Source organism: Anguilla rostrata, chromosome 10 (assembly GCF_018555375.3).
Source record: "Anguilla rostrata isolate EN2019 chromosome 10, ASM1855537v3, whole genome shotgun sequence".
Classification (NCBI taxonomy): Eukaryota; Metazoa; Chordata; class Actinopteri; order Anguilliformes; family Anguillidae; genus Anguilla; species Anguilla rostrata.
In genome coordinates, this window is record NC_057942.1 from 18,152,718 (window position 1) to 18,176,073 (window position 23,356).

Here is a 23,356-nt window from a genome sequence, read left to right on the forward strand (position 1 = left end):
CTCCACGGGCATCTACACGCTTATGATATTAAAGAGTTCCTCAGTCAGAAATGCAGCCTCTGTGCTTTTACAAAATGTATTCGAATGAGCTAGAATAACTTTATTTTCCCCAAGTGGGGATCTTCAGGGTATTTTAAGAAAATGTAATGATTGTGAGTATTAAGCTAGAATTTCTGTCTGCTCTGACTCATCATGATCTTTATTAAGGCCAGTCAGTAGAGGCTAAAACATTTATGAAATGTTCATGTTATCGGAGTTGATGTGGTTTACACTGATTTTCAAAACAGACTGCAAAAACATGCTTTGTTTTTATATTACTGAGCGATATACCTGAGGATGTTTACGGTATTCAAAACAGTGGTGGGCAGACTGATCAACAAGGTTTCATTCAGGTCATTAATACATTGTTAACAAAGCTGATTGATCAGCCAGGATGACTGTGTGGATTGTAGATCAGTTGGACTAGACCAATGGATTGCTGTTCATCCAGACTACATCAGTAGATTGCTGTTGCTGACCAATCAGAGCAGATGTGTAAGCAGATGGAGTTTTAGCTTTACCCTTGATGACCATCTTGCATGGTCTGTCAGTTCAGTGTGAATAATAACTGTGTAAATGGGGGAACCGGAACATGGGTTGCAGCTGCAGCAAGTCACCCATGGCTGTGTCTGACTCTTCTGAAGGACAGAGTTATGAGGGTCATGCATTCTTGTCAAAGCAGAAGATGTCAACTGCTCTCTGCTTTCCAGGATACTCCTTATGCATAGAGTCAGTCTCTGTCCTGGTCCGCAGTAGGGAAGTAGGGTTGCCAGTAGCCTGGCTGTCCCCTGCTGGGATGTCCGGGTTTCAGATAATTTTTTCAGGTCCGGTTTGTAGTCCTGACCAGACAATATAATGTTGAATCTGAGTAAGTGATTGAAAAAATTGACCATTTGTTTGTAAAGAAACCGTTCTATCTATTTCTACCGTGATCTGATTCGGCATTTCCTGTTTGTCTGCTTGAAATTATTTAGTCAACACAGGCCGAATTATGCTAGCAGTAACTAAATTGTTGAAATGTGTTCATTTTCTCATCAGCATAATTAGTTTATAGTTTAAGTGTTAAAAAAAATTAGGATGTGAAGCTCTCAGTATTATGGCTATTTGCTTTTTACCTTAGATAAGATAAGATAAGATATGCCCCTGCATTCAAATCTGAAATTGACCCATATTTGCTATAAAAATAAATAGCTGTTTTTCAGCTATGAGAACTAGGGTGCATCCATCTTGGAACAAGCTTAGGCGTGATGTCACCACATTGGTTTGTGTCGGCTACTGAAGCTATTCCTGTTGTTAGACTGCTGGCTTTCAGTGAGCTCAATGACAAGTCGTGGGGAAAAAACAACACAGAGAACCCAAGGAGGGTTCTTTTGCATTGCCCCAGGATGCTCAAATGAATATTACCATACTAATTTAAGTATTTTCTGCCTAACTGGCTGTATCGGTTCCTCATGCTAGGTAGCTAGCTGCAGTACCAGCAAACCAACTTGTCTTTTCTAGGCATAGGTCTTAGTAGCTTCGCCCTCCTAACCACAGTGTCTGGCTTCAGTCTGTTTGTGGTTGAAGAACAAATTGGCTGCGTTCATCTAAGACCCCCTCCTCCACATAATCTGACTCAATAATAAAGTGGTCTCTGCAGACCCGTCGCCCCATCCCACAAGTGAACTCTGCCGTTTCAGAGCAGCCAGCCAGCGGCGCAGTAGATGCAGTCTCATCAGAGTCAGAGGAAAGATTTACATTACATTACAGGCATTTGGCAGACGCTCTTTTCCAGAGCGACGTACAACAAAGTGTATAACCATAACCAGGAACAAGTATGTCGAAAACCCTAGAGAGAAGTACCGTTCCAAGTGCAGGGAACAACCACATAGTTCAACTTGGACCCTGAAGGTTAAACTGATGAACACTAACACAAACAAGAACAGCAACAACGCAGTCTATGCAAAAATACAAGCAGTAGTTAAGACAGGTGCATTAACTAAGTCACCACGAAAAACTACCTAGTTACAACCCTAAGCTTACAGTCAATTAAGAGATTACAGGGAGGTAGGGAGGGATGGGGAGAGGTGCAGCCTGAGGAGGTGAGTCTTCAGTCGTCACTTGAAGTGGGTCAGTGTCTCAGTGTTTCCTCGGGGAGGTCATTCCACCATCGTGGGGCCAGAACAGACAGGAGAAGTGTTTGAGAAGCGCAGGTGCGAAGAGGGGGACGTGCCAGGCGTCCTGAGGTAGCAGAACGGAGGGGTTTGGCTGGCACGTAGGGTTTGAAGATCTTGTGGAGGTATGCTGGGGCTGATCCCTTGACTGCCTGGTATGCTAGGACCAATGTTTTAAATTTGATGCGAGCTATAACAGGCAGCCAGTGGAGGGTAGTGAGCAGGGGAGTGACGTGGGAGTGTCTGGGGAGGTTGAAGACCAGACGAGCTGCAGATTTAGTACCTTTCTACTAATCACATGATAAAATACAAACCCATAATAATATATTTTAATGATAGATTTAATGAGAGTTGTTGACATCAGCACACCCTTACAGTGTTAGGCCATCTTACAATAGTTTTGAAGATGGCCTAACACTGTGAGGCCATGTGACTCAAGATACCTTATGAGGTTAATCCATGAAAGTGGAGTGCAGGGCACACACCTCCCATACAGCTGTCAAGTGGCATGTTCTTCCAAGGTTGAGTGGCATTGCCCGTCCCTCGCTCCTTCCCTCCCTCCCTCGTTCCCAGCTGCTGACAGACGGAGAGAACACACTTTCCTCAGTTATGCATGAGCAGGGCGAAAGGTAGGGGACTGTGGGCCATAGGAATGAGGTCTCTGTGACCTGTCGGTGTGCTGTAAGACTGGTGGAATTCCCTCTGTGGAAAAGGCCGGAAGACAGCTGGTGAGCTGGAGCGACGTAGCAACCCGCATATTGAACATTCAGCAGTGAGGATTTAAATATAATTTACACTTGTGTTTGTCTCATTTTTGACTTCTTTAATATGCCATCTGGACCAAGCCTCAGTGTTGACCTGATTGCTATTTTGGTTGCACTCATAGTTGTCTAGTAATTCCAATACATACTGGTGTTGTTAAACTTAATAGAATTGTGTTTTAAATGGATAAGATAGTTCTGGGTCTGTTACAGCCTGTAAGTTATGGGTGGTATTATACTTCCTTGTTTATACATGCTGTGTTTCACTTCTCATATTCCTCAAGTCATCCTGATTGGTGGCTGTCTGTATATGAATACATTTTTAGAGGTAAAATTACGTACTAAAACATGGGTTACATCCATATGTCATCTTTACACCAAGGGCTGCAAACTTTTATTGTAGTAATATATGATATGGATGTTATATTTGACATGCCTTATTTCAATACAGTTATATATCCTGGAGGCCCTATATTTATATGTGTTGTTGTGAAATTTCACAGTGATGTTTGGTTTGGTTCTTAAGAGAATCAGTGATTTTGAAAAGTCAAGGGCCTTGGGTCTCATGACTTGTGTTTTCTTGTGTGTGTTATCTGTGTGTGTGTGTGCGTGTGTGTGTGTGTGACTTTGAATGACTTTGAAGGGACCGATATTTTAAGTAAACTTCTTTGGTGCTTTCTCAACAACTGTGAGTAACAAAAGTTACTCGGATATATTAAAGTGAGAAAAAATACATAAATTTAGCTCAATTCTGGTACTCAGTGCCCCATGTCAAGCTGACTCAGCTCTGATGGGAGTGAGCCATTTACAGTAATGAGAGCGCAACTGTGGCTGGTTTGCCAGTCTATGAGAGCCGTTAGCTTAACCGCTACATTTCCTTACCGCTGCGTAATTTAATCGCTAAAGTGATAGTATTATTTTGATGGTTATCGATCAGGATTCCCTCTCGCTCTCAGTGGTGTCTCAGTGGGAGTGCTGCCTTTGAGGTTTGCACTTTAATTTGTCGGTCTGGTCTGGTGTTGCTGCTTACGCGGAACATTAGTCTGCTGAAGCGCTTAACATAAACTTACAATCCAAGTTAAAAGTTCTTGACATTTAGCGTTGGCGGCACGGCATGGGAACTGCAGCTAGCAGTATCGCACTGACCAACGCTCACAAACGAGAGCCGGCTCCTTACTCCGATTACTGAGGTCTGCAATATATCCCATACTTCAGCAAAATACCTGATCTTTAGATCAACGCAGATGGGACAGGTGGGATATGTGAACCAAACTAACTTTCTCATTGGTCCCACCTTAATTTAAACCTGATCCATCGTCAGTTCAATTGTGCAGAATTTGACGACTGACTTTAAAAATGGTTATTTTCCTGAACTACACGTCATTTCTTTTCAACAGGAACTATAATGGACAAGGCCCTCTGATCATGGGTGCTGAATTCTGGCTGCGACTACAAACTAGCGCTCTTGTTGCTGTCAGCCTTGTCTAATCTCTCAGAGTCACAGTGACATCTGTGGGTCGGTCGGTTATCTCGATAAGTGTCCAGCATGTGTTACTGAAGCAGCTTTCTCTTTGGATGTGAAAGCCCACGGGCAGTAGCGTGGCATTAGCCTTGAACGTTCGAGCACTCACTCATCTCGCTGTACCCAGCTAATCGCTCACTCTGCCCCAGGCACTCAGCTGTTGACGTGTAAGGTCACAGTGTGTGCCACCCTCGGCGTAGCTTCTGGCACGGGGCGTGCGTCTGTTAAAACTCTGTCACAGGAGCCACTTCTTCACAGTTCTGTTCAACCCATCAGCCTGTTAGCAACGGAATGGATTTACTGAGAAAATCAGAAATCAGTAATCCAGTGACAGAAATGTAAATGCACAATAATAATAATAATAATAATAATAATAATAAACTTTATTTTTCATTATACTGCCGTTATAACTTTTCTATTTTGCAATATAGCATTTCACAGTAATTGTAGAAAGCATGTATCCTGAATGCATGAATTCCATGAAGAAAAGACTAAATAAAGCAAAGAAATTATAAATTTAATTAAAATTAAAATAGAATTTCATTTTCCAGTCGAACAATGCTATAGTTCATTGGTCACCAGTATGTTGTGGATGCTGACTTGATGTATTTCACCTCTTTTGTGCGTCTGTATTGTTCAGGTGCCAGACCAAAGTTCAGCTCCAGAGACAGCATGGACAGTGTGGACCTGTGGAAGTACTCATCTGAAAAGGTATTGGTTCCGACTACCTAAGCTTTCATTAATGTTTGCCGGTGGTGGTGTGATTGATAAAACCTTTCAATTCCCCTCAGGAGCAGAATGGCGATTGTAATCACCTGGATGACTCCTCCCGAGGTGGGCGGGGCAACGGCTCCAGGCCCGCCAATAAGACGGGGCAGCCTGAGGGCCGGCTGGGTGACGAGCGGATGTGGGGGCCCGGCCGGGACTCTCTGCTGGATGCTGATGACATCAGCGTGCAGGTGACCACGTCGGTAAGCACGCACATTCTGGTGCCTCCCTGAGGCTCTGTATGAAGCTTCCATCTGATTGGTTCCCTGAAATGAGTTTCCATCTTTCAGATTAACCCTTGGAGGGGACAGGGGTCAGCATTTATCCAAAATTCCCCTGAAAATGCCTAATGTTTAAAAATCTTGAAGTAGTTATAACAGCAGGCAGTTTGAATATTTCACAGAGAATGTTCTCTCACCCAAATTACTGAGTTGGGTATCAGTTTTCACCTGTGTTTGGTGTATGAATAGAACACAGTCTGGGAAATCAAAACAAAAGCAGGGCAATGCAGGAGCCTATTTTAGCATTTTGTATTGATCCTTCATCCATCAAGCGAATCAGTTCCCAATATCGCGCAGTGCCCTTAACGCATGTGAACATTCAATCAATATGAATGCAAACCTATGCAGTAAAAATTAAAAAAGCCCTTTTTAAGAAGCCTTAGTTGTTCTTCATGGTCTTGCAATTCTTGAGAGTGTTGTCTAGGAGCTCCCCCTACTGCTGAAAATGTGTCAGTAATTCACAGACAAATTAACTGACATGCAAGTACAGTGAAAATGGTCAGTTATGGCTTTGTCTTAAATTGCTGAGAGGGATATCCAGACTTGGTGTAACCTAGAGGAATGGCAATATAATCTACCTCAGTGCCTACATTGGAAAGATTAGTTTTATTGTGTCAGATTTCATGTCAAAATTCTAATTCAATTTAATAGCATTTTTGAGTATTTTTTTATGTTCAAGCACTAAAAATTCGTCATTTTGTCAGTTTGTCAGTTTTGGACAGAGGAGGTGAATGCACTATGGTGTTGGACAGATGAGGTGTATGCACTGTGGGACAGAGGAGGTGTATGTACTGTTGGAACGGAGGAGGTGTATGTACTGTTGGACAGAGGAGGTGTATGCACTGTTGGACAGAGAAGGTGTATGTACTGCACACTGTTGGACAGAGGAGGTGTATGCACTGTTGGACAGAGAAGGTGTATGTACTGCACACTGTTGGACAGACGAGGTGTACACACTGTTGGACAGAGGAGGTGTATGCACTGTTGGACAGAGAAGGTGTATGTACTGCACACTGTTGGGCAGACGAGGTGTACACACTGTTGGACAGAGGAGGTGTATGTACTGTTGGACAGAAGAGGTGTATGCATTTCACATTTCATTGTCATTACTAACTGGCATTGTCATTGCTAAGATGAAAAAACACAGGGCCAAGTTACATGAAATAATTTAGGGAACATAGGGTAGCATTGCTTTGGAATAAAGCTTGTTAAATTTGTATGAGCTAAGATAGCCAATATTGTTTGTGGTAACTTGCCCTTATTTTGATATCAATACTTTTAATGGCAGGCCTAGATTTAGCAAGTTTAAATTATTTGACTTGATTACATTTTAATTAAAGACAGTGCTTTGTATGTGTGAATAACTTGAAATGTTTGTATGCTGGTAACGTTTTTTTGTTGTAATGTGATATACAGTTAATAGAGGAGTTTACCTCTTAAGTGTAGCCTATACTTTATAAAATATAACTAGATTTTATTGAATTTCTCCTTTAATTTTGTCTTTTGTCTAGCTGTATTGTCTAACTTGTACAGTTAGACAATACAGCTAGACAAAAGGAGACTGGTACAGCATTAAACAGATAAAGGAAAGCTTTGGGGTTTACTTGTTAATTCATTACTTATATAATTGATATGCTTGTTAATCTGGCAAAATAAATAAAGTTTTACAACGGGCCTTTACAACGGGCCTTTTTTGTGTGTGCATATGTGTGACTGAAGTGGCACGGAAAGTTATCTCACTGGAAACATTACAACATTACATTCATTTGGCAGACGCTTTTATCCAAAGCGACGTACAAAAAAGTGCATTTCATGGTCATAGACAACTGCTGATCACGGGTTCAGTAAGGTACAATACTTATTTTGTACAGCTATTTCTAGCCGAGAACAATGAACACTATTCTGGCCTAACATCTGCAAAGCCAACTAGGCAGAAGAATAAGCTACAGTATTAGGACAAATACAAGTTACCAAGAAGTGCAGGGATGGGGCAACGTGTAACAAGTGACATGAAAAAGGGTTTTTTTTTTTTTTTTATTATAAAAGAGTGAACTATACAGCGTGGTGGTGGTTAGTCTAGGTATAGTCTGAAGAGATGAGTCTTCAGGCCACGGCGGAAGATGGGTAGTGAGGGGGAGGTTCAGAGAGGGACGGGGAGTTCGTTCCACCACTGGGGAGCTAGGGTGGAGAAGCTCTGTGATCCCTTTGGGGTGGGTGGGAGGGGTTACAAGGCGCCCTGCTGCCGCAGAGCGGAGTGGTCGAGCAGGCACATAAAATTGAGTCATGTCCTGCAAATATCTACACACACATTTGGTGATAGTGTAAATGTTGCGTAGCAGTGTGCTTTCTGCTGAAACTAGGTTTGATGAAAAACAGATCCAAGAATGCATTTAAAATGCAGAGTAAAGATGGTCTCAGAGGCTGATGGAGGGTCAGGATGTCCAGGCAGTGGTGGAGAGAGACAGTTATGGGGGACTCATACCATGGGTTACCTGCTGGGTTACCTGCTGGGAGTCTCTATGTCCCCACCTGAACCTGAGGAGCAAGGTGCCGTTCCGCCGGCCCAGCATGCTCTGGGGCTGGGAGACAGATTTCCTCTGCAGGATTCTTAGATCCTCCTGGCCCTGGGGATCAGTGTGTGAGGTATCTAGGATACAGAACCAACCCCCCCTCCCCCCATTGCTAACTCCACCCCCCACGTTCTGCCTCCTGTTGGTTGGGCCTGCTCCCTCAGCGGAAGGTGTGAACCCCGCTAACAGGGTCTGCCCTGCTCTGGCGGGAACCAGTGTGGGAGCTCCAATTATGCCCGCAGCCAATGGAGTGAGAGGAGAGCGGTCTCCTGGGAGAACTGAGACGCAGCAATGCAGGAATGTGTGTGTGTGGGTCTCTCTGTGTGTGCACCAGGGGCAAGGTTTGGAACTGGTGGTCTGGTTTCTATAGCGACCGTGATGTAAGCCGAGGGGAGAAACTTTGCCCCATCCTCTCTCTCTCTCTCTCTCTCTCTCTCTCTCTCTCTCTCACACACACACACACTCTCTCTGTCTCTATCTTGGGCTTTCATTCACTCTCTTCTTGTTCTGTCTCTCTCTCCTACTCTTGCTCTGTTTCTCTCTCTCTCTCTGTCTCTCTCTCTCTCTCTCTCTCTCTTCCCTCTTCCTCTCCCTCCCTCCCTCTCCTTCCCTCTCCCTGTGTGTGAAACAATAACGACAGCCTTAGTATCAGGACGGTGCGAGAGTGAGAGAGGGGGAACAGAGGACGAGAAGCAGCGAGTTGTTTGATGAGAAGAGGAGGAGAGAGTGCGTGCACTTGGCTGGACCACAGTAAGAGACCTTCGCTTCACACACCACCCATACAGACAGCTCTTTTCTGAGGGGTGTGTCCGGAGAGGGGGGGGGGTGATTTGAGGTAGTGTTGACACGCTTGCAGCCTGTGCCCTTCACCAGGCCCCCTCCCCCTCCTCTCTCTCATACACTCACACACACTCTCTCTATCTCTAGAGGATCGGGGGGTGGGGGACCCTGATGAACAGACCCAGAGTCTTGTAATGAGACATTTTACCAGCGTGGGAACCCGGCTGGGGGTTGGCAGAAAGGTGTCCCACAAAGAGAGAGAGAGAGAGAGAGAGGGAGAGGGAGGGACAGAGAGTAGGGGCGAGAGGCGCTGGTGGAGTGCTGCTAGCTAGCCCTACTTGTTCGGCTCCCTTTGCGGGACACTCGTGATGATACTTCTGTGTTGATTTGTTTTGTTTTTTTAAATCTTAACTTATTTCATTTAGTTTTTAAGAAAGAAAAAGCCAGAGCTGCTTCACAGGCAAAAAAAATGTGAGAAAATTATTTGTTTTCTGCGTTGTTGTCAGTGTAGTTGTTGCCCATTTACTGTACTGAGAATTACTTTTTAAAAGTGTGTGTGTGTGTGTGTGTGTGTGTGTTTTGTCTGTGTAGTGGTGAGGTTATGGCGTGATTTCAGACGTGGATTTATTGTGTCGATCCTAACCCAATTACACCTTCTGACCTAGTTTATTTTTAATTGTTGCTGTTGTTTAAACAACCTTTAGTGGCCTCTCTCTGACTGCCTGAGTTAGACCATTATGGGTATTTTATATTTGCAACGCTAATAACCTAAAGAGATAAGTAAAAATGAGGCTTTAATGCTGTTGGAATATTAGCCCTTCGGACATTTGGCAAAATCATTGCTTTTCCAACTAATTTTCTGCAACGGATACATTAGAGCAAGGCAATTAATTTGAGAAAATTGTTGAATGAATAAAGCTTCTTTTGTTTTACATTTCTCAGAATTTTTATTTCCATTTAAATTTCACACCGTGACTAATGAGATATTGAATGCCCTGTGCGTGTAAAAGGAAAAGACGTATGGCTGAAAAGGTTTTCATTAAATGACATATCTGATTTCCCCCAGGGGCACTCTGGGAAGGGTGTTAATTAGGATGTGATTCGGTTAAAAAAGGCCGTTATCTGCTCTGTCCGTCAGTGCAGCTGGTAGGGGCGGGCACACTAGGGAGCTGATTGGACGTTACTAGCTCACCTTTGGTTTCTGGTGTCTTTTGTATGTGGTCCTGCATAGACCAGGACCGGGCTGGGCTGGTGCTTAAATAGGGGCAGGATTGAAACACGGTTATCCTGTGCTTGAGGGATTCTGCTGGAAAGCAGAGGGCAGCTCCTCTCTGAGGTGTCTGGAGGCAGTGTGTGTGTGTGTGTGTGTGTGTGCGTGCGTGCATGTGTGTCTAAAATCCTTCACTTTGACAAGAGTGCATGACCCTGCCTGTAATTTTGTCCTTCTGTGGAGTCAAATGTGCCCAGGGGTGCTTTTTGCTGCAGTTCTACAGCAGTTATGCGTTATTTTTAGCCATAAACTTTTAGGGTCAATGTAAGACAGAACAACAATCCCTGCAATTGGCTCAAATTTCTTTGCATCTTCTCCATTTCCAAAGAAGGGCGGAGTGCCGCATTTGCATGGTTAGCAGTCATGTTGATTGGCAGTCCAAAGCGCGTTTCCTGGTTGAATGCGTTTGCCTCGCGGGCGTGGCCATGTGAACTGAGCGGCAACGATTCGGGTTTTATCATGTTCCTTTGCTTGCATGCACTTCACTGTGGATGCTGTGCCTCCAGTGAAACTTTCAATTATAATAGAAGTAAGTCAGGTGGTTTGGTGTGAGAAAAATCTCAGGTCTCTGGCCAACCCCAAAGACCTTGCCCCTCAGAAATTTTTTGTAGAGACCTACGACTTCTCTTGGGTGGTACCATAAGACCATTTCTATGTAGAGATTTGTGCTGACAATTGACACTACAATCAACTCTTTCGGGATCTATTGGACATAATGCATTAGGGACATATTGGGCATAAAGCATTAGGGAGATATCGGACATAACGAATTAGGGACATAATGGGAATAAAGCATTAGGGACATATCGGACATAACGAATTAGGGACATAATGGGCATAAAGCATTAGGGACATATCGGACATAATGTATTAGGGACATATCGGATGTAATGCATTAGGGGCATATTGGATGTAATGCATTTGCGACATATCAGACATAAGGCATTAGGGATACATCGAATGTAATGCCTTAGGGGCATATCGGATGTAATACATTAGGGACATATCAGATGTAATGCATTAGGGACATATCTGATGTAATGCATTAGGGACATATCAGACATAACTCATTGGGGACATATTAGATGTAATGCATTAGGGGCATATCGGATGTAATACTTTAGGGACATATCAAACACAAAGCATTCGGGACTATCAGATGTAATGCATTAGCGGCATATCGGATGTAATACATTAGGGACATATACTTAACGCATTAGGGACGTATCGGATGTTATGCAATAGGGACATGCCAATCTCAGTTTGTGTACCGGTGCCCAGTCTTGTAATGCAGCCGGGTCAGTAATAAAAAAAGATGATAAATAGTAACCACACGCGGCCCCCGCTGTCCAAGCGCCATGTCAACATCCAGATTGTAGCCTTCAGCTGCCCGGCCTCGTCACGCGGCTGGCCATCACAGACGACATGCTGGATGACCTCTGGGCCTGTCAGCAAGATCAGATCCGTTGCTGTCCAAAAGTCATGTGACCTCAAGGGGGGGATTTTAGTCACATTCAAGCTTGCAAGATGAAAAGACCTGTGAGAACCGTGCATATGTATTGGAGATGATGCTCGCACAGACGTGTGATTTCACAAGGTCACAAGCTCGGAGCGGGCGAGATAATGCCAGGGCTGCAAAATGCAAAAGCAGCGGGGGGTGGGGTGTGGGGGGGGGGGGGGTGTTTTTCAGGGCTGAAATCAAAGGTGTGGTATATCCGCATGATTTCAGTGCCCAAGCTCTTCCTTTCCAAGGTTTGGCCCCCCCACCCCTTCTGTTTAATTTTTGTGGATTTAGCAACCAGAGAAACCTCCACAGCATCTCACATACGAGCCTAGCTTTCATGAGGCTGGGATTGACTGTTTGGCCTGCATGTTAATGAGCAGAGGCTGCTTCTGTAATTGGCTGGAGGGTGACGTGCACTTCATGAAAAGGTGACTTCTGCCTCGCATGAACGATGAGCCAGCGTGAAACAGAAGTCACCCCGTCTCACCTGTGCTTCAGCAATGTCACACATCCCCCACCCACACCAACCCCTCACCAACCTTTTTCACCCCTCCACTGTCTCTCCCAACTCCATGATCTATTACCCCCATTATCAGCTATTCTTATCTCTCCCTACCTCTGCTTACCACTCCCCTGTATACTCATGCTCCTTTGTTTCTTTCTCTCACCCTCCTCTCATATGAATGTTGTTAGCATTTCTGTTGAAGAACAGAGTTAGCAGATTACATTAATTCAAGCACATTGATTGCAATATACACCAATCAGCCACAACATTTATACCACCTACCTAATATTGTGTAGGTCCCCATCGTGTTGCCAAAACAGCTCTGACCCGTCGAGGCATGGACTCCACCTCTGAAGGTGTCCTCTGGTATATTTGGATTTCTGTATATATTTGTATTTACTGTAAATTTGTATCTGATTGTATTACTTTGTTGTCTTTGATGCTGCAACAGTGCAAATTCCCCCCGGGGATCAATGAAGTACACTACTAGTACTACTACTACTACTACTACTACTACTTATTGGTTTTTATTACATAATAAATTTGAAATGGATTACATTATTGGGAGTTATTACACTATCGGTAGTTTATTACATTATTCATTGCTACAGGGCTATAAAAAGCTAAGATGTTGTCAGAGGGTGAATTATTTCCACATGATTTAAAAAACTCTCGATGGGTCAGAGCTGTTTTGGCGGCACGAGGGGGACCTACACAGTATTAGGCAGGTGGTTTTAATGTTGTGGCTGATCGGTGTATTTTGCCTCACATGTTGTTATGGATAGGAACATACATGAAACAGATGTAACGTATCAGACCCCAGCTCCACAGCACACAGCAGTGAGAGAGCACAAAGAGAGACCAAGCTTTCTCCAGAGAGGTCTGGATGAGTTGTTGCTGCTGGGTTAGTTTATTTTGAGACTGACACAGGGGCAATTTGTCGGCGGGAAATGTTATCGCAAATGTGCAGAGTGGGCGCTTGCAGTGATTTATTGATGTTAGCAAGTTTAAATGCCCAATTTAATACTACCCCTGGCTGCTTGGTGCTGCCGGTTTCCCTACGCACGAAGAAACACCTGTGTTACGCTGGTCCGACTGGCAGTCTGCGCGGTAGTTTTACCGTATGCCGAAAGGCCAGGCCACCAGACATGAGCATATCATTATCTGTGTGACGATGACCAGGATTATAAGATTTAAGATTATATCCTGAACACACTTGCAATCAGTTACACTGCGGGATATGTAAGTGACCATTGCGTAGCATTTGAGAGTCATTGATCTCTTGAGAAGCTTATGTATCCCCTGAGTTTGAAACTGATCGGGACAGCACCTGCACGGTCCATCCACCCATGTGAGTTACGGAGTATTTCTGGCCGTGTGATGGAAATGGAAATTATGCTCAAGTCTCAGTTGAAATGTTTATGAACTGCATTATCTTGGACGTCTTTGCCAATGAGAGGCTAGTGCATGGAGCAAACTCTCAAACAAAAAAGATTTTCATGTTTTCTAGATAATAATGGACAAAGTGAATATTCATGTGTTCCCTCACACTCACAGATATCTGGCAACACACCAAGACACGGTGACGGTTTTGGGTTTACGTTGTGTCCACCCAGTTCTGTTGGTATGTGCGATTGGAGCTTGGTGTAGCGATTCATCTGTGGCCTAGATGCTACGTTGTGGAAGTTAAACTTGCCCAGGGCCTCAAAGCTCTAAGCAGCGCAATGTCACACAATGACAAAGACTCCAGGCTCTCTTTCACTGTCTGCGCTGGCCCACATTCCCACTCAGGCTAGCTGACCCAGTTTAGAATGTGTTTGTTCAAGGTGAGTTTTATAGGACAATGTCCTTTATCATGCTGCCTATATGCAGCTAGCATATACACTTTTATGATTCACACACTCCGCTCAAATGCACGCAATGCACCTGCACTTCTTAAGCAAACACACACACTGGTATGTACAGATTGTTCTCAGGCACGCCTACATGCTTGTACACACATATACATGCACACATACATGCGCAAATTCATGCACATAATGCTCTGTTTCACACTCGCTCTCTCTCACTCAGTCACACATAAACACACACACACACACACACTTTTTTCTCTGAATACTGCTCTTAATGCATGGTTGCAAAAAATAACAAATAAACTCCTGTCAGGCTGTCATGGACTTAAGTTTATTAACTTAGTCTAAAAAGACATCAGTTACCTCTGAATAACTAAGCAGATTTCTGTACTGAAAATGTAATGGATTATATGCAGGATGTGGGATGTGTGAGGCGATAGAGAGCATGGGGTTCACACGGGTGTACCTCTCTTTCAGAAGCTGGCCAGGGACCCCTCTGATGAGGACTGCTTCTTCGACCTCCTCAGCAAATTCCAGAGCAGCCGCATGGATGACCAGCGCTGCCATCTTGATGAGCCGCAGGATGAGGGCAGTGCCGTGGGTGGGGCCACCTCCAGCCCTGAGTCACCACTGGGTGACCTCATTGGTCAGCCTGCCTGTCACAGCCCTCCACTCTATCAAAGCCTGTTACTCTCTCACAGTTTGTCACTCTATCTCTGCCTGTATCTCTGTCACAGCCTGTCACTCTATCGCTGCCTGTCACTATCACAGTGTGTCACTCTATCTCTGACTGTCTCCCTGTCACAGCCTATCACTCTGTCTCTGCCTGTATCTCTATCACAGCCTGTCACTCTATCAATGTGTCTCTCTATCACAGCCTGTCACTCTATCACAGTGTGTCTCTTCATCGCAGCCTGTCACTCTATCACAGTGTGTCTCTCTATCACAGCCTGTCACTCTATCACAGTGTGTCTCTCTATCACAGCCTGTCTCTCTATCACAGACTGTCACTCTATCACAGCCTGTCACTCTATCACAGCCTGTCTCTCTATCACAGTGTGTCTCCCTATCACAGTGTGTCTCTCTATCACAGTGTGTCTCTCTATCAGTGTGTCTCTCTATCACAACCTGTCTCTCTATCACAGTGTGTCTCCCTATCACAGTGTGTCTCTCTATCACAGATTGTCATATCTATCACAGCCTGTCACTCTATCTCTGCCTGTCTCTCTATCACAGCCTGTCACTCTATCGCTGCCTGTCTCCCTGTCACAGCCTGCCACACAGTTTTATTTTTTCAAATTTATAAAATGCTTTATTGGCATGACAAGATACATGCTTATCTTTCCAAAGCATACACTCACTGGTTGTCCCTCTATTTATGGCGAGCTGTAACATAATTTGCCACTAGTCCAATACATTTTCTTTTGGTGGTCATTCAAAATTCTCCCTTGTGTTCTGGTCATTTTCGAGTGTAGCTCTGTCTCCACCACTCTTTGACTGCATTGTGGGCACAGTCTGTCCTCTCTGGGCAGTCAGGTCTGCCTGTATCTGCCTTTTAGGATGACCAGTTTGTACATTGTCAAGCTTTTTCTCTGTTTGCTATCTGTCACCATGGTCAGGTAGGCAGACACAGACACAGTCTGTTTAGAGCCAAATAGCTATCAAATTTGTTTTTGTCATTTTTTTCCAATAGGTAAAATGCTTTTCCCTTTTGTTTCATTATAACTGTGTTGGGTGAAATTATCTGAGCTAGAAGGATGTCACTGTCCTGGGACTGGCTTTTATTAGTTGTGTTAGTATTCAATGAATCCCAGGACCAGCTGACTGAGGGGACTCTTCTTTGTATTCACCTCCTGGCATTTCAGGGCTTTATAAAGATAGCAGTGGGGGATCACTCATTTTAAAATATTTCCACATTTGATGGCTCTTTTTTGAATAGTACTTAGTAGTGGATATTGGCCTAATTCTGCCTGGCATGCATCATCTGTGGTTTTCCTCTGAACCCAGAGGATACTTTTACAAAACTTTGTTTACAGGGTCTCAATTGTTTGTCTCATTTTGAAATTTTCTGTTGTGTTAGTGTTGTGTAATGTGTGATGGGTTCAATTACTGATGTGAAACTTTTGAGCCAAATGCAAATTGGATTTTTTTTATTTAAATTGACCTTTTAATGGAATATAAAGACATGTTACTTTCTCTTTCAATTTATTCACAACCAAGTTAAAACTTAAAACATCAGTTTTTTTTTTTTTGGTGCGTGTTTGCGTATGTACCCGTGTGAGCACTGTTCTCTGTGTCTTTATTGATTGTTCGGGTGTGTTTATGTTCCACTGTGTGTTTATTGCATCTTTTAGCATTTATGACTGCTTTTCAGCATATTTAACCAGGGCTTTCGGTATGTCTGGCAGACTCCTGCTCCCTGATCTCCTCACCACAAACGGAGGAGCTGTTTGACCTCATCGCCAGCTCCCAAAGCCGCCGGCTGGACGACCAGCGGGCCAACGTCGGCAACCTGCCGGGCCTCAGGATCACCCAGAACAACCTCGGGCACCTGCGTGGAGACGCGGACCCCCAGGAGCCCGGCGACGACTTCTTCAACATGCTCATCAAGTGCCAGGTACGGGCGGTCTGGAGGCACGCCCGCGTCCGCACGCACCCTCCCTCCCTTCGCACGCGCTCCGCTCCTCTTCGCTGACGCTTTGCGTACTTCCATCCCTCCAGTGCCACCCCCCGAATCCCGCTTGCTCTCGCTTTCTCTCAGATTCAAATTCCAGTTCAAAGGAATTTTGGTCATTCAAATAGAAAAAAAAAAACGTGACCATGTTTACAGGCATGCTAATATCATGATGTTAACATATTCCAGTGTTCTGACTGTGACATGAGTCATGTAAACACCTTATTCCATTAACCATACTGATTGGGCAAGTAATCCTCATTATGAGTAACTGGAATAAGATGTGGGAAATTGCTCTTATATATTGAATATTGAGTCATGCTAACATTTACTTTTGGATATATTTCCCACCCAGAAATATACCTACATGTGTGTGTTGTTTTGTTCACTGAATCCTGGGTCATAATTCACTCTCTTCTTTACTGTCATGACAAGCCCAAATATCTCGTATTTTTTGGGGCAACTGTAAGACCCACTTTAGACTCACTTGTGAGTTATGATATTCATTCATTTAGTGAAATTTCAGGACAAAAGAAAGCATTACAACAGAGATGGTCTTTCAAATGCTTTCTGAAAATTTGAAAAATAAATACACCAGGTAATGCAAAAGTGGGAGTCACTGCCAGAAAATATTGTTCTTGTGGAATTTCGAATGTGTACTTCGAAAGGTTTACTTAGGATGGTATGATGACCATGCATACAGAAATATCTTTATCTTTAGCACTGTTCAACAGAGTATTACCACAACCAGTGCAAAGACCATTTTGTGTGCATGTTAAGGCAGACAATGTAAAGTGTAACTGGCTGTGACAAAGAATGCTAAATGTCATTTTATACAGTGCTTCTCTTATTATCCTATTAGAATGCAACTATATAATTTCCTATATAAGACACTGCATAAACTTGTATACTAGATTGCTATTATGCAATAAAATGTAACTACTCCTCTGTCCTCTTTCTGCTTCATTTTCTCTCTCCCTCCTTCCCCCCCACTCTACTCCCTCCTCCCTCTCTTTGCTGTTCTGTCTCCCTTCTCTCTCTCTCTCTCTCCCTCCCTCCCTCCCCCTCCAGTCCTCTAGGATAGACGATCAGCGCTGCTCCCCTCCCGATTTGGGTCCGCGGGCCCCCACGGTTCCAGACGAGGACTTTTTCAGTCTGATCCAGAGAGTGCAGGCCAAGCGCATGGACGAGCAGCGAGTCCACCTGCCCTCGGACCAGCAGGACGAGCCCGACTCTGACCCGCCGTCGCCCCCTTCTGGAGACTCCAGCTAGAGCGATTCCCAGCATTGACTGCCCTCCTCCCCTCGCCCAATGAATCTAATCCTTTTATTTCTAATATCTGTTTGTATACAAGGGGAGAGGGGAACCCATACATGTTCTGGAAATTTTGAGGGGGGGGGAATGGTCACTCTAGATCAGGTTTCAGTTTCTTGGGATTAGAGGAGAACCTCGACCTTCCTCAGTCCCATCCCTCATATCCCACCCACCAGAATGACCCATTCCGGTCACAGACTCTTTCTGAAACCTGTCGCAGCTGTAGAATCAAGGAAGTAAAAGAAATATGATGGGGTTGTAGGATGATGTTGGACAGTGTTGACAGCATAGATGTGAAGGAGAAATCAGATCAGTGTCTCAGAACTGGCATATCCTGGCTTTCTGGAGTATAGCAAAGTGCATGAATAAAGTTGGTGTTTGTGGGGAAACAGTATTACCGTAGGCAGTGAAGAGCATGTATATCAGTGTTACTTTAAGCATTAGCTCTTCTCTCATGTTTTTGTTTTGTCTTTGGATTTGCACTTTTAAAACCGGGGCAAAATTGAATCTATGAGGTTGCATTATGGGAACAAAGAAAAGGAAAGCTGATTCACAGTTTAAAAAATGGTACCTGCTCATTATTTTCTCCTTGTTCTGAGTGGAATTTTTGGGGCATGGCTTTATTGTCAAATTATTTTCACCGCCTTGTAATCCATTTTGTTTTGGAGGCATAGAAATCCTTGAGACGGGGATGCTTCAGAAGAAGGCACGGTGCGAATAGTAAAGTTATTTAAGTAGTCATGCATATACGTAGGAAAACATTACTGTGAAAACATTTTAAAGGTACACAGGTTTCTAAGCTATGGTAGGGATGCCCCTCCCCCCCTTTAAGATATAGATTGAACCCTTTGCGATTACTCCATTTTTGGGGTTACACAACACCTCTGAGTGTAGCCACGGCTGCACGGTTTGCAGGCTTTCTTGTGTAGCAGTTTTTTTTGCACCTTATATTTCTGGCAGAATGTCCATACAGCCTCTCTCCTGCTGTAGTGTTTGGAAGGAGGCTGTGTAACACTGATCCATGTCACATGCAGTCAAAGTATACTCAGTGCAACTGAAGCAGCAGTACAATGAGGCTGATTTCTCTATGGGAAAATATGGACATAGGGTTCTCTAGGCTAACCAGGTGGTTAGCTCTGCATTCTAAGATTAGAAAGGCTCTGTGCTCAGACAGACATAACAGCTTTTACACTCAGAAAGGGAAGTTTGTATTCTTCAAGACAATGGGAGCAAGACCGATATTCTGGAATTCAGAGCCAGATCAGTTTCTAAAGAAGTTATTTTAGTCATTTCCTCCTGAGACCCAGCAGAAATTATTAAAAAGTTTGGCATAATACAAGTGTCTTAAAGGACAGTTGCAGTGAAAATATTTTCAAAAATATTTTTTATTTTGTTTTCATTGAATATCCCTAGTGTAGCTTTCAGCATAGTGGCATATATGGTTCTCAAGATTAAGACCAGAGACTCGTTCCGTACAGGTGAAAAAATGAATTTCCGCCTCCTAGGAGAAAATTTGGGTAAGAATCCCTGTAAACAAGTGTTGCGTCTCTCTACAAATAGGCTACAAGACATGAATCATTTAAAGCTGCAATTGATCTCCAGTGTTACAATGTTTTACTCATTTGACTGAGTCCACTTACAAACATAGTGCCAAATAATGCAGAAAAAAATGAATAAAGGGCAATGAAGAAATTAAGATTGAGGAATTAATGTTGGATACTTTGCCTCTATTGCTGAAGATGAAACATTCCAATTTTATGCATCTTACAAAATTTTTGAGATTTCCAAAGGCAGTTCTGTTTTAAATGAATGTTCTAGCCTTCAAGGTGCCTCTTCATGAATTTTCTTGCCCTGGAAACTTCCATTGCCAACTGGAACCTTCTAGAAAAATGGAGTAGAGAGGATGGAACTAATGCAAGAGCTGACCATCTGGTTTGTTTTAGAGTCTGCAGTCCAAGCATCTCAGCACCATCTGAGCAATCAGCATCTATGTGCTCTTGACCTGTGGCCATACAAGTATGTGTGGTAATTGCTTGAATCCGAAAAAGCACAGCACTGGCCACAGATCCCACATCTAAGGTGTTGTCAGTTGGATCTCTGATATCGTTGATATCTCTGTCATGCTGATACAGCAAAAAAAAGAGCAAATGAAAGAATCCCCTCTCAGGTCACATATGAGAAGCTTGTAAGCCAGACCGAGTAAACTTGTTTTTGGTGAACTTTCCGGAAAGCTTGCATGCCTGTGATGTGTTCCCTGGGTCCTGTGTCCTTATCCTGGCGTGAGGGCACACTGCAGCAAATATTCCATAGCTGGGGAAGAACAGGGACTTCTTAGCTGCCTACAGGTTTTTGATCCAAAGGGAAAAGTTGGGGAGAACTTTGGGGTGGAAAAAAAGTCAAGACTTCAACCCTTTCTAATCATTCACAGTCCAACTAGCCAAGATGTTCAGTTCTCCTTTTATCTCAGAATGGAGCTACTATCTTTCTGACTTGCTTTCTGTTCATGCATAGAGAAAGCAGGCAAAACCTCCATTTGAAATCTGATCTCAGTAGCTCATCATTGATCTGGGATCAGTTGGTACACCTTCAGCTGTTACTGCCACATGTACAGTACATAACGCTTTGTATTTATATTCAGTTTGTTGGGACAGGAGGACCAGTCCTCTTAATTTTAATAAAACTTTGACTCAAAAAATGTTGTGTCTTTCCTTGCTTGTGTGGTGGGTGCTACACATTGATGGTGTTTGTGTGATCGAGGTGAGATTTAACTTCTTCAGTGCATGCTACTACTACTGCTACTACTACTACAAATAATAATATTATTATAGTTATTAATAATAACTATAACAACAACAGTAAGTATAAACTTTCTTATTATTATTATTATTATTATTATTATTATTAATAATAATAATAATAATAATAATAATAATAATAATAATAATAATAATAATGGAATTTTTAACTTTTTACAATTGGAGACTGGAAGGTTAGCCCCTTAAACCTTACCCGGAAACTGGAAATTAACCTTGACTACAGATGTGTAGTACGTCTATTACCTGTTTTATCATTTTAAAAAAAAGTTTTTATTGTTGACAATTGTTGATAATTATCCTCAACACATAAACAAAATAGCAAACTGTTAAATGTGTTGTATAATCAATGATGCAAATGCGAAATAATTTTATTACTGATATGCTAATCACAGCCTCTGTGATTTGGCTCGTTGTATTGGCGAGGGCACACACCATACGCTTGGTGTGTTTGATTCAGTTGTCCGTTTTGGGGAACCTACTTCTTCAAAAGTTACCATAAGTCGTATTTCCTTAAAAGTTACAAGAAGTAGCACGCAGTCATGGACATTCTCATTGGCTACAAGGAGCGAAAGGATTCACGAAACAGTAAATGATGTCCCTAAAGGCTTGTTTGTTTGGAATACCACACAATGAAAAATGTACCGAATACAGCCTGCAGGTGGTGCTGTAGTTCACGGCTGTTCCTCACCACACGCAGTTCATTGTATGAAGGAGCTGTGCCACACATGTCGCAGGCTGGCCTCCTGCTTTTCCAACTCTTCACTCAAGGTCAGCATGTGAAGGGTTTTGCAGCAAAAGCAGTGGTCACTCAGGTTGATTCTTGGAGGTGCCAGTGTGTATGGTTTTTATTATTATTATTTTTTTAAATTATTATTATCATTTCAAATAATTGCTCGCACCAAATAAGCTAGGTAGCCCTAAACACCAAACATTGGTTCACTCATAAACCACACTGACACAATTCTAATAAAGATGGAAGTTGTCACAGTTGTCAGCTGTAGTTTGCAAATATAAAAACATCAGCCTTTCACTAAACTTCAGAACAAATGTAATAAACAGAGGTGGGTAGAGTAGCCAAAAACTGTACTCAAGTAAAATTATTGTTACTTTAAAATAATAATGACTCAAGTAGAAGTAAAAGTAGTCATCCAAATAATTACTTGAGTAAGAGTAAGAAAGTATCTTGTGAAAGACTACTCAAGTACTGAGTTACTTCATATAATCTGATTTAATGTTGAAATAAGCAGAGCAAGATGAACGTAAAAATCCAAATGTCCAAAATATAAAATTGTAAATGCTTGTCCAATAGAAGTAAAGAAAATACAAAATAGTCATGTGCAAATTCAAATATGGCCTAAATCATATTGTGGCGATCTTGCCTGTGTGTAACTAAATAATTGTTAGCTTGTTAGCGGTTAACTTGTCCCGCTCCGCGATCGTGTAAATACTCGTTATTTTGAATGTGTGTAGCCTGTTAGGAATCGCTTCCGTAGCGCTAGCAGCCCTCGGGTTTATGATTTGCAACGTCATGTTTCTGTCATTTGTCAATTAGCCAATACTGTTGTTGTATTCCCTGCCTGTCTCTGTTTGCGTGTCTGTGCTGCTGTTTCCGCTGTAGAAATTATCCGACCTTGTGTGATGTGACGTAAGGCTGTGTGATGGTTAGTCCCGTTGCGCGGGGCAGCCAATCACGGCGAACGGGTTGACAAAAGCAGGCTTCGCCAGCTATGACGGTCAGTTACGATACCGTTTTGAAGAGATGTCACAAATAAAGCGAAGCTCCCCGGGAGCGATTCGAAAACAGCCAAGCCAGTCTCCGTCTCTGCTTCTTGGGGAAACCGCCACAATATCCCTTTAAATAAAACAATACACAGGAGGTTCGTCAGAAGAGGAGGATTTTCGCTTTCTGTTGTACTCTATTAAGTCTGTATACCTCATCAGTTTGTTGGGGTGAACCCTCCGTTGACAGAAAAAATATCAATGAGGCTACAGGGGATTTATCCATTAAAATAGACTCATCATCACAACAAAGAGGAGCCTGCTCAAATTCAAACAGAAACTTTATATGTGGAAAACATAATGCTTTGTCGCACCATTATTGTACCTTATGGTGCACTTATCCACAATATCCCAAAGTCCCATGATGCCTTGCGCGGAATATGTGCAGAACTTCCGGTTTAGCGTAAACAAACTTTATGTATGCTATGCAATGTTCCAGCGCTCACCTTACATGCTTCACAAAAACTATTACCCTACTAACGCTTACATTGCAGTGTGAAATATCCATATTAATACCAGTAACCTATTTAAACACACTCAATTTCAAAAATAACGTATATAACCGACGTATTTTGAACAATAATAGCCTACTTACATAGCAATGATGAAATCTTATGTGTTCAGTAGATGGAGACAGAGACAGTAAATCAACAATACAGTTCAATCCGCTTCTGTTTTGCTCCAGAAAACGATGTCAGCTAGGTCTATCAGCAAATATGCGGCTTAGCTATGCCCAGAAGTCCTCAATAATAATAGTATTTCCCAAG

The 23,356-nt window shown here is 43.0% G+C and overlaps 1 protein-coding gene across 4 annotated transcripts in view; it reads left to right on the plus strand.

Moving 5' to 3' along the window:
• The window catches only part of LOC135265189 (G-protein-signaling modulator 1-like), a 41,527-nt gene extending 21,564 nt beyond the window's left edge, over positions 1–19,963 (plus strand). For all 4 annotated transcript variants that reach the window (XM_064354578.1, XM_064354576.1, XM_064354579.1 and 1 more), the window contains 5 exons: positions 5,116–5,186; positions 5,267–5,446; positions 14,484–14,652; positions 16,415–16,623; positions 17,752–19,963. In XM_064354578.1, the coding sequence (XP_064210648.1) occupies positions 5,116–5,186; positions 5,267–5,446; positions 14,484–14,652; positions 16,415–16,623; positions 17,752–17,952 (830 nt within the window). In that variant the 3' untranslated portion in view covers positions 17,953–19,963. The remainder of the gene's footprint in view (positions 1–5,115; positions 5,187–5,266; positions 5,447–14,483; positions 14,653–16,414; positions 16,624–17,751) is intronic.
• Positions 19,964–23,356: the final 3,393 nt, after the last annotated feature.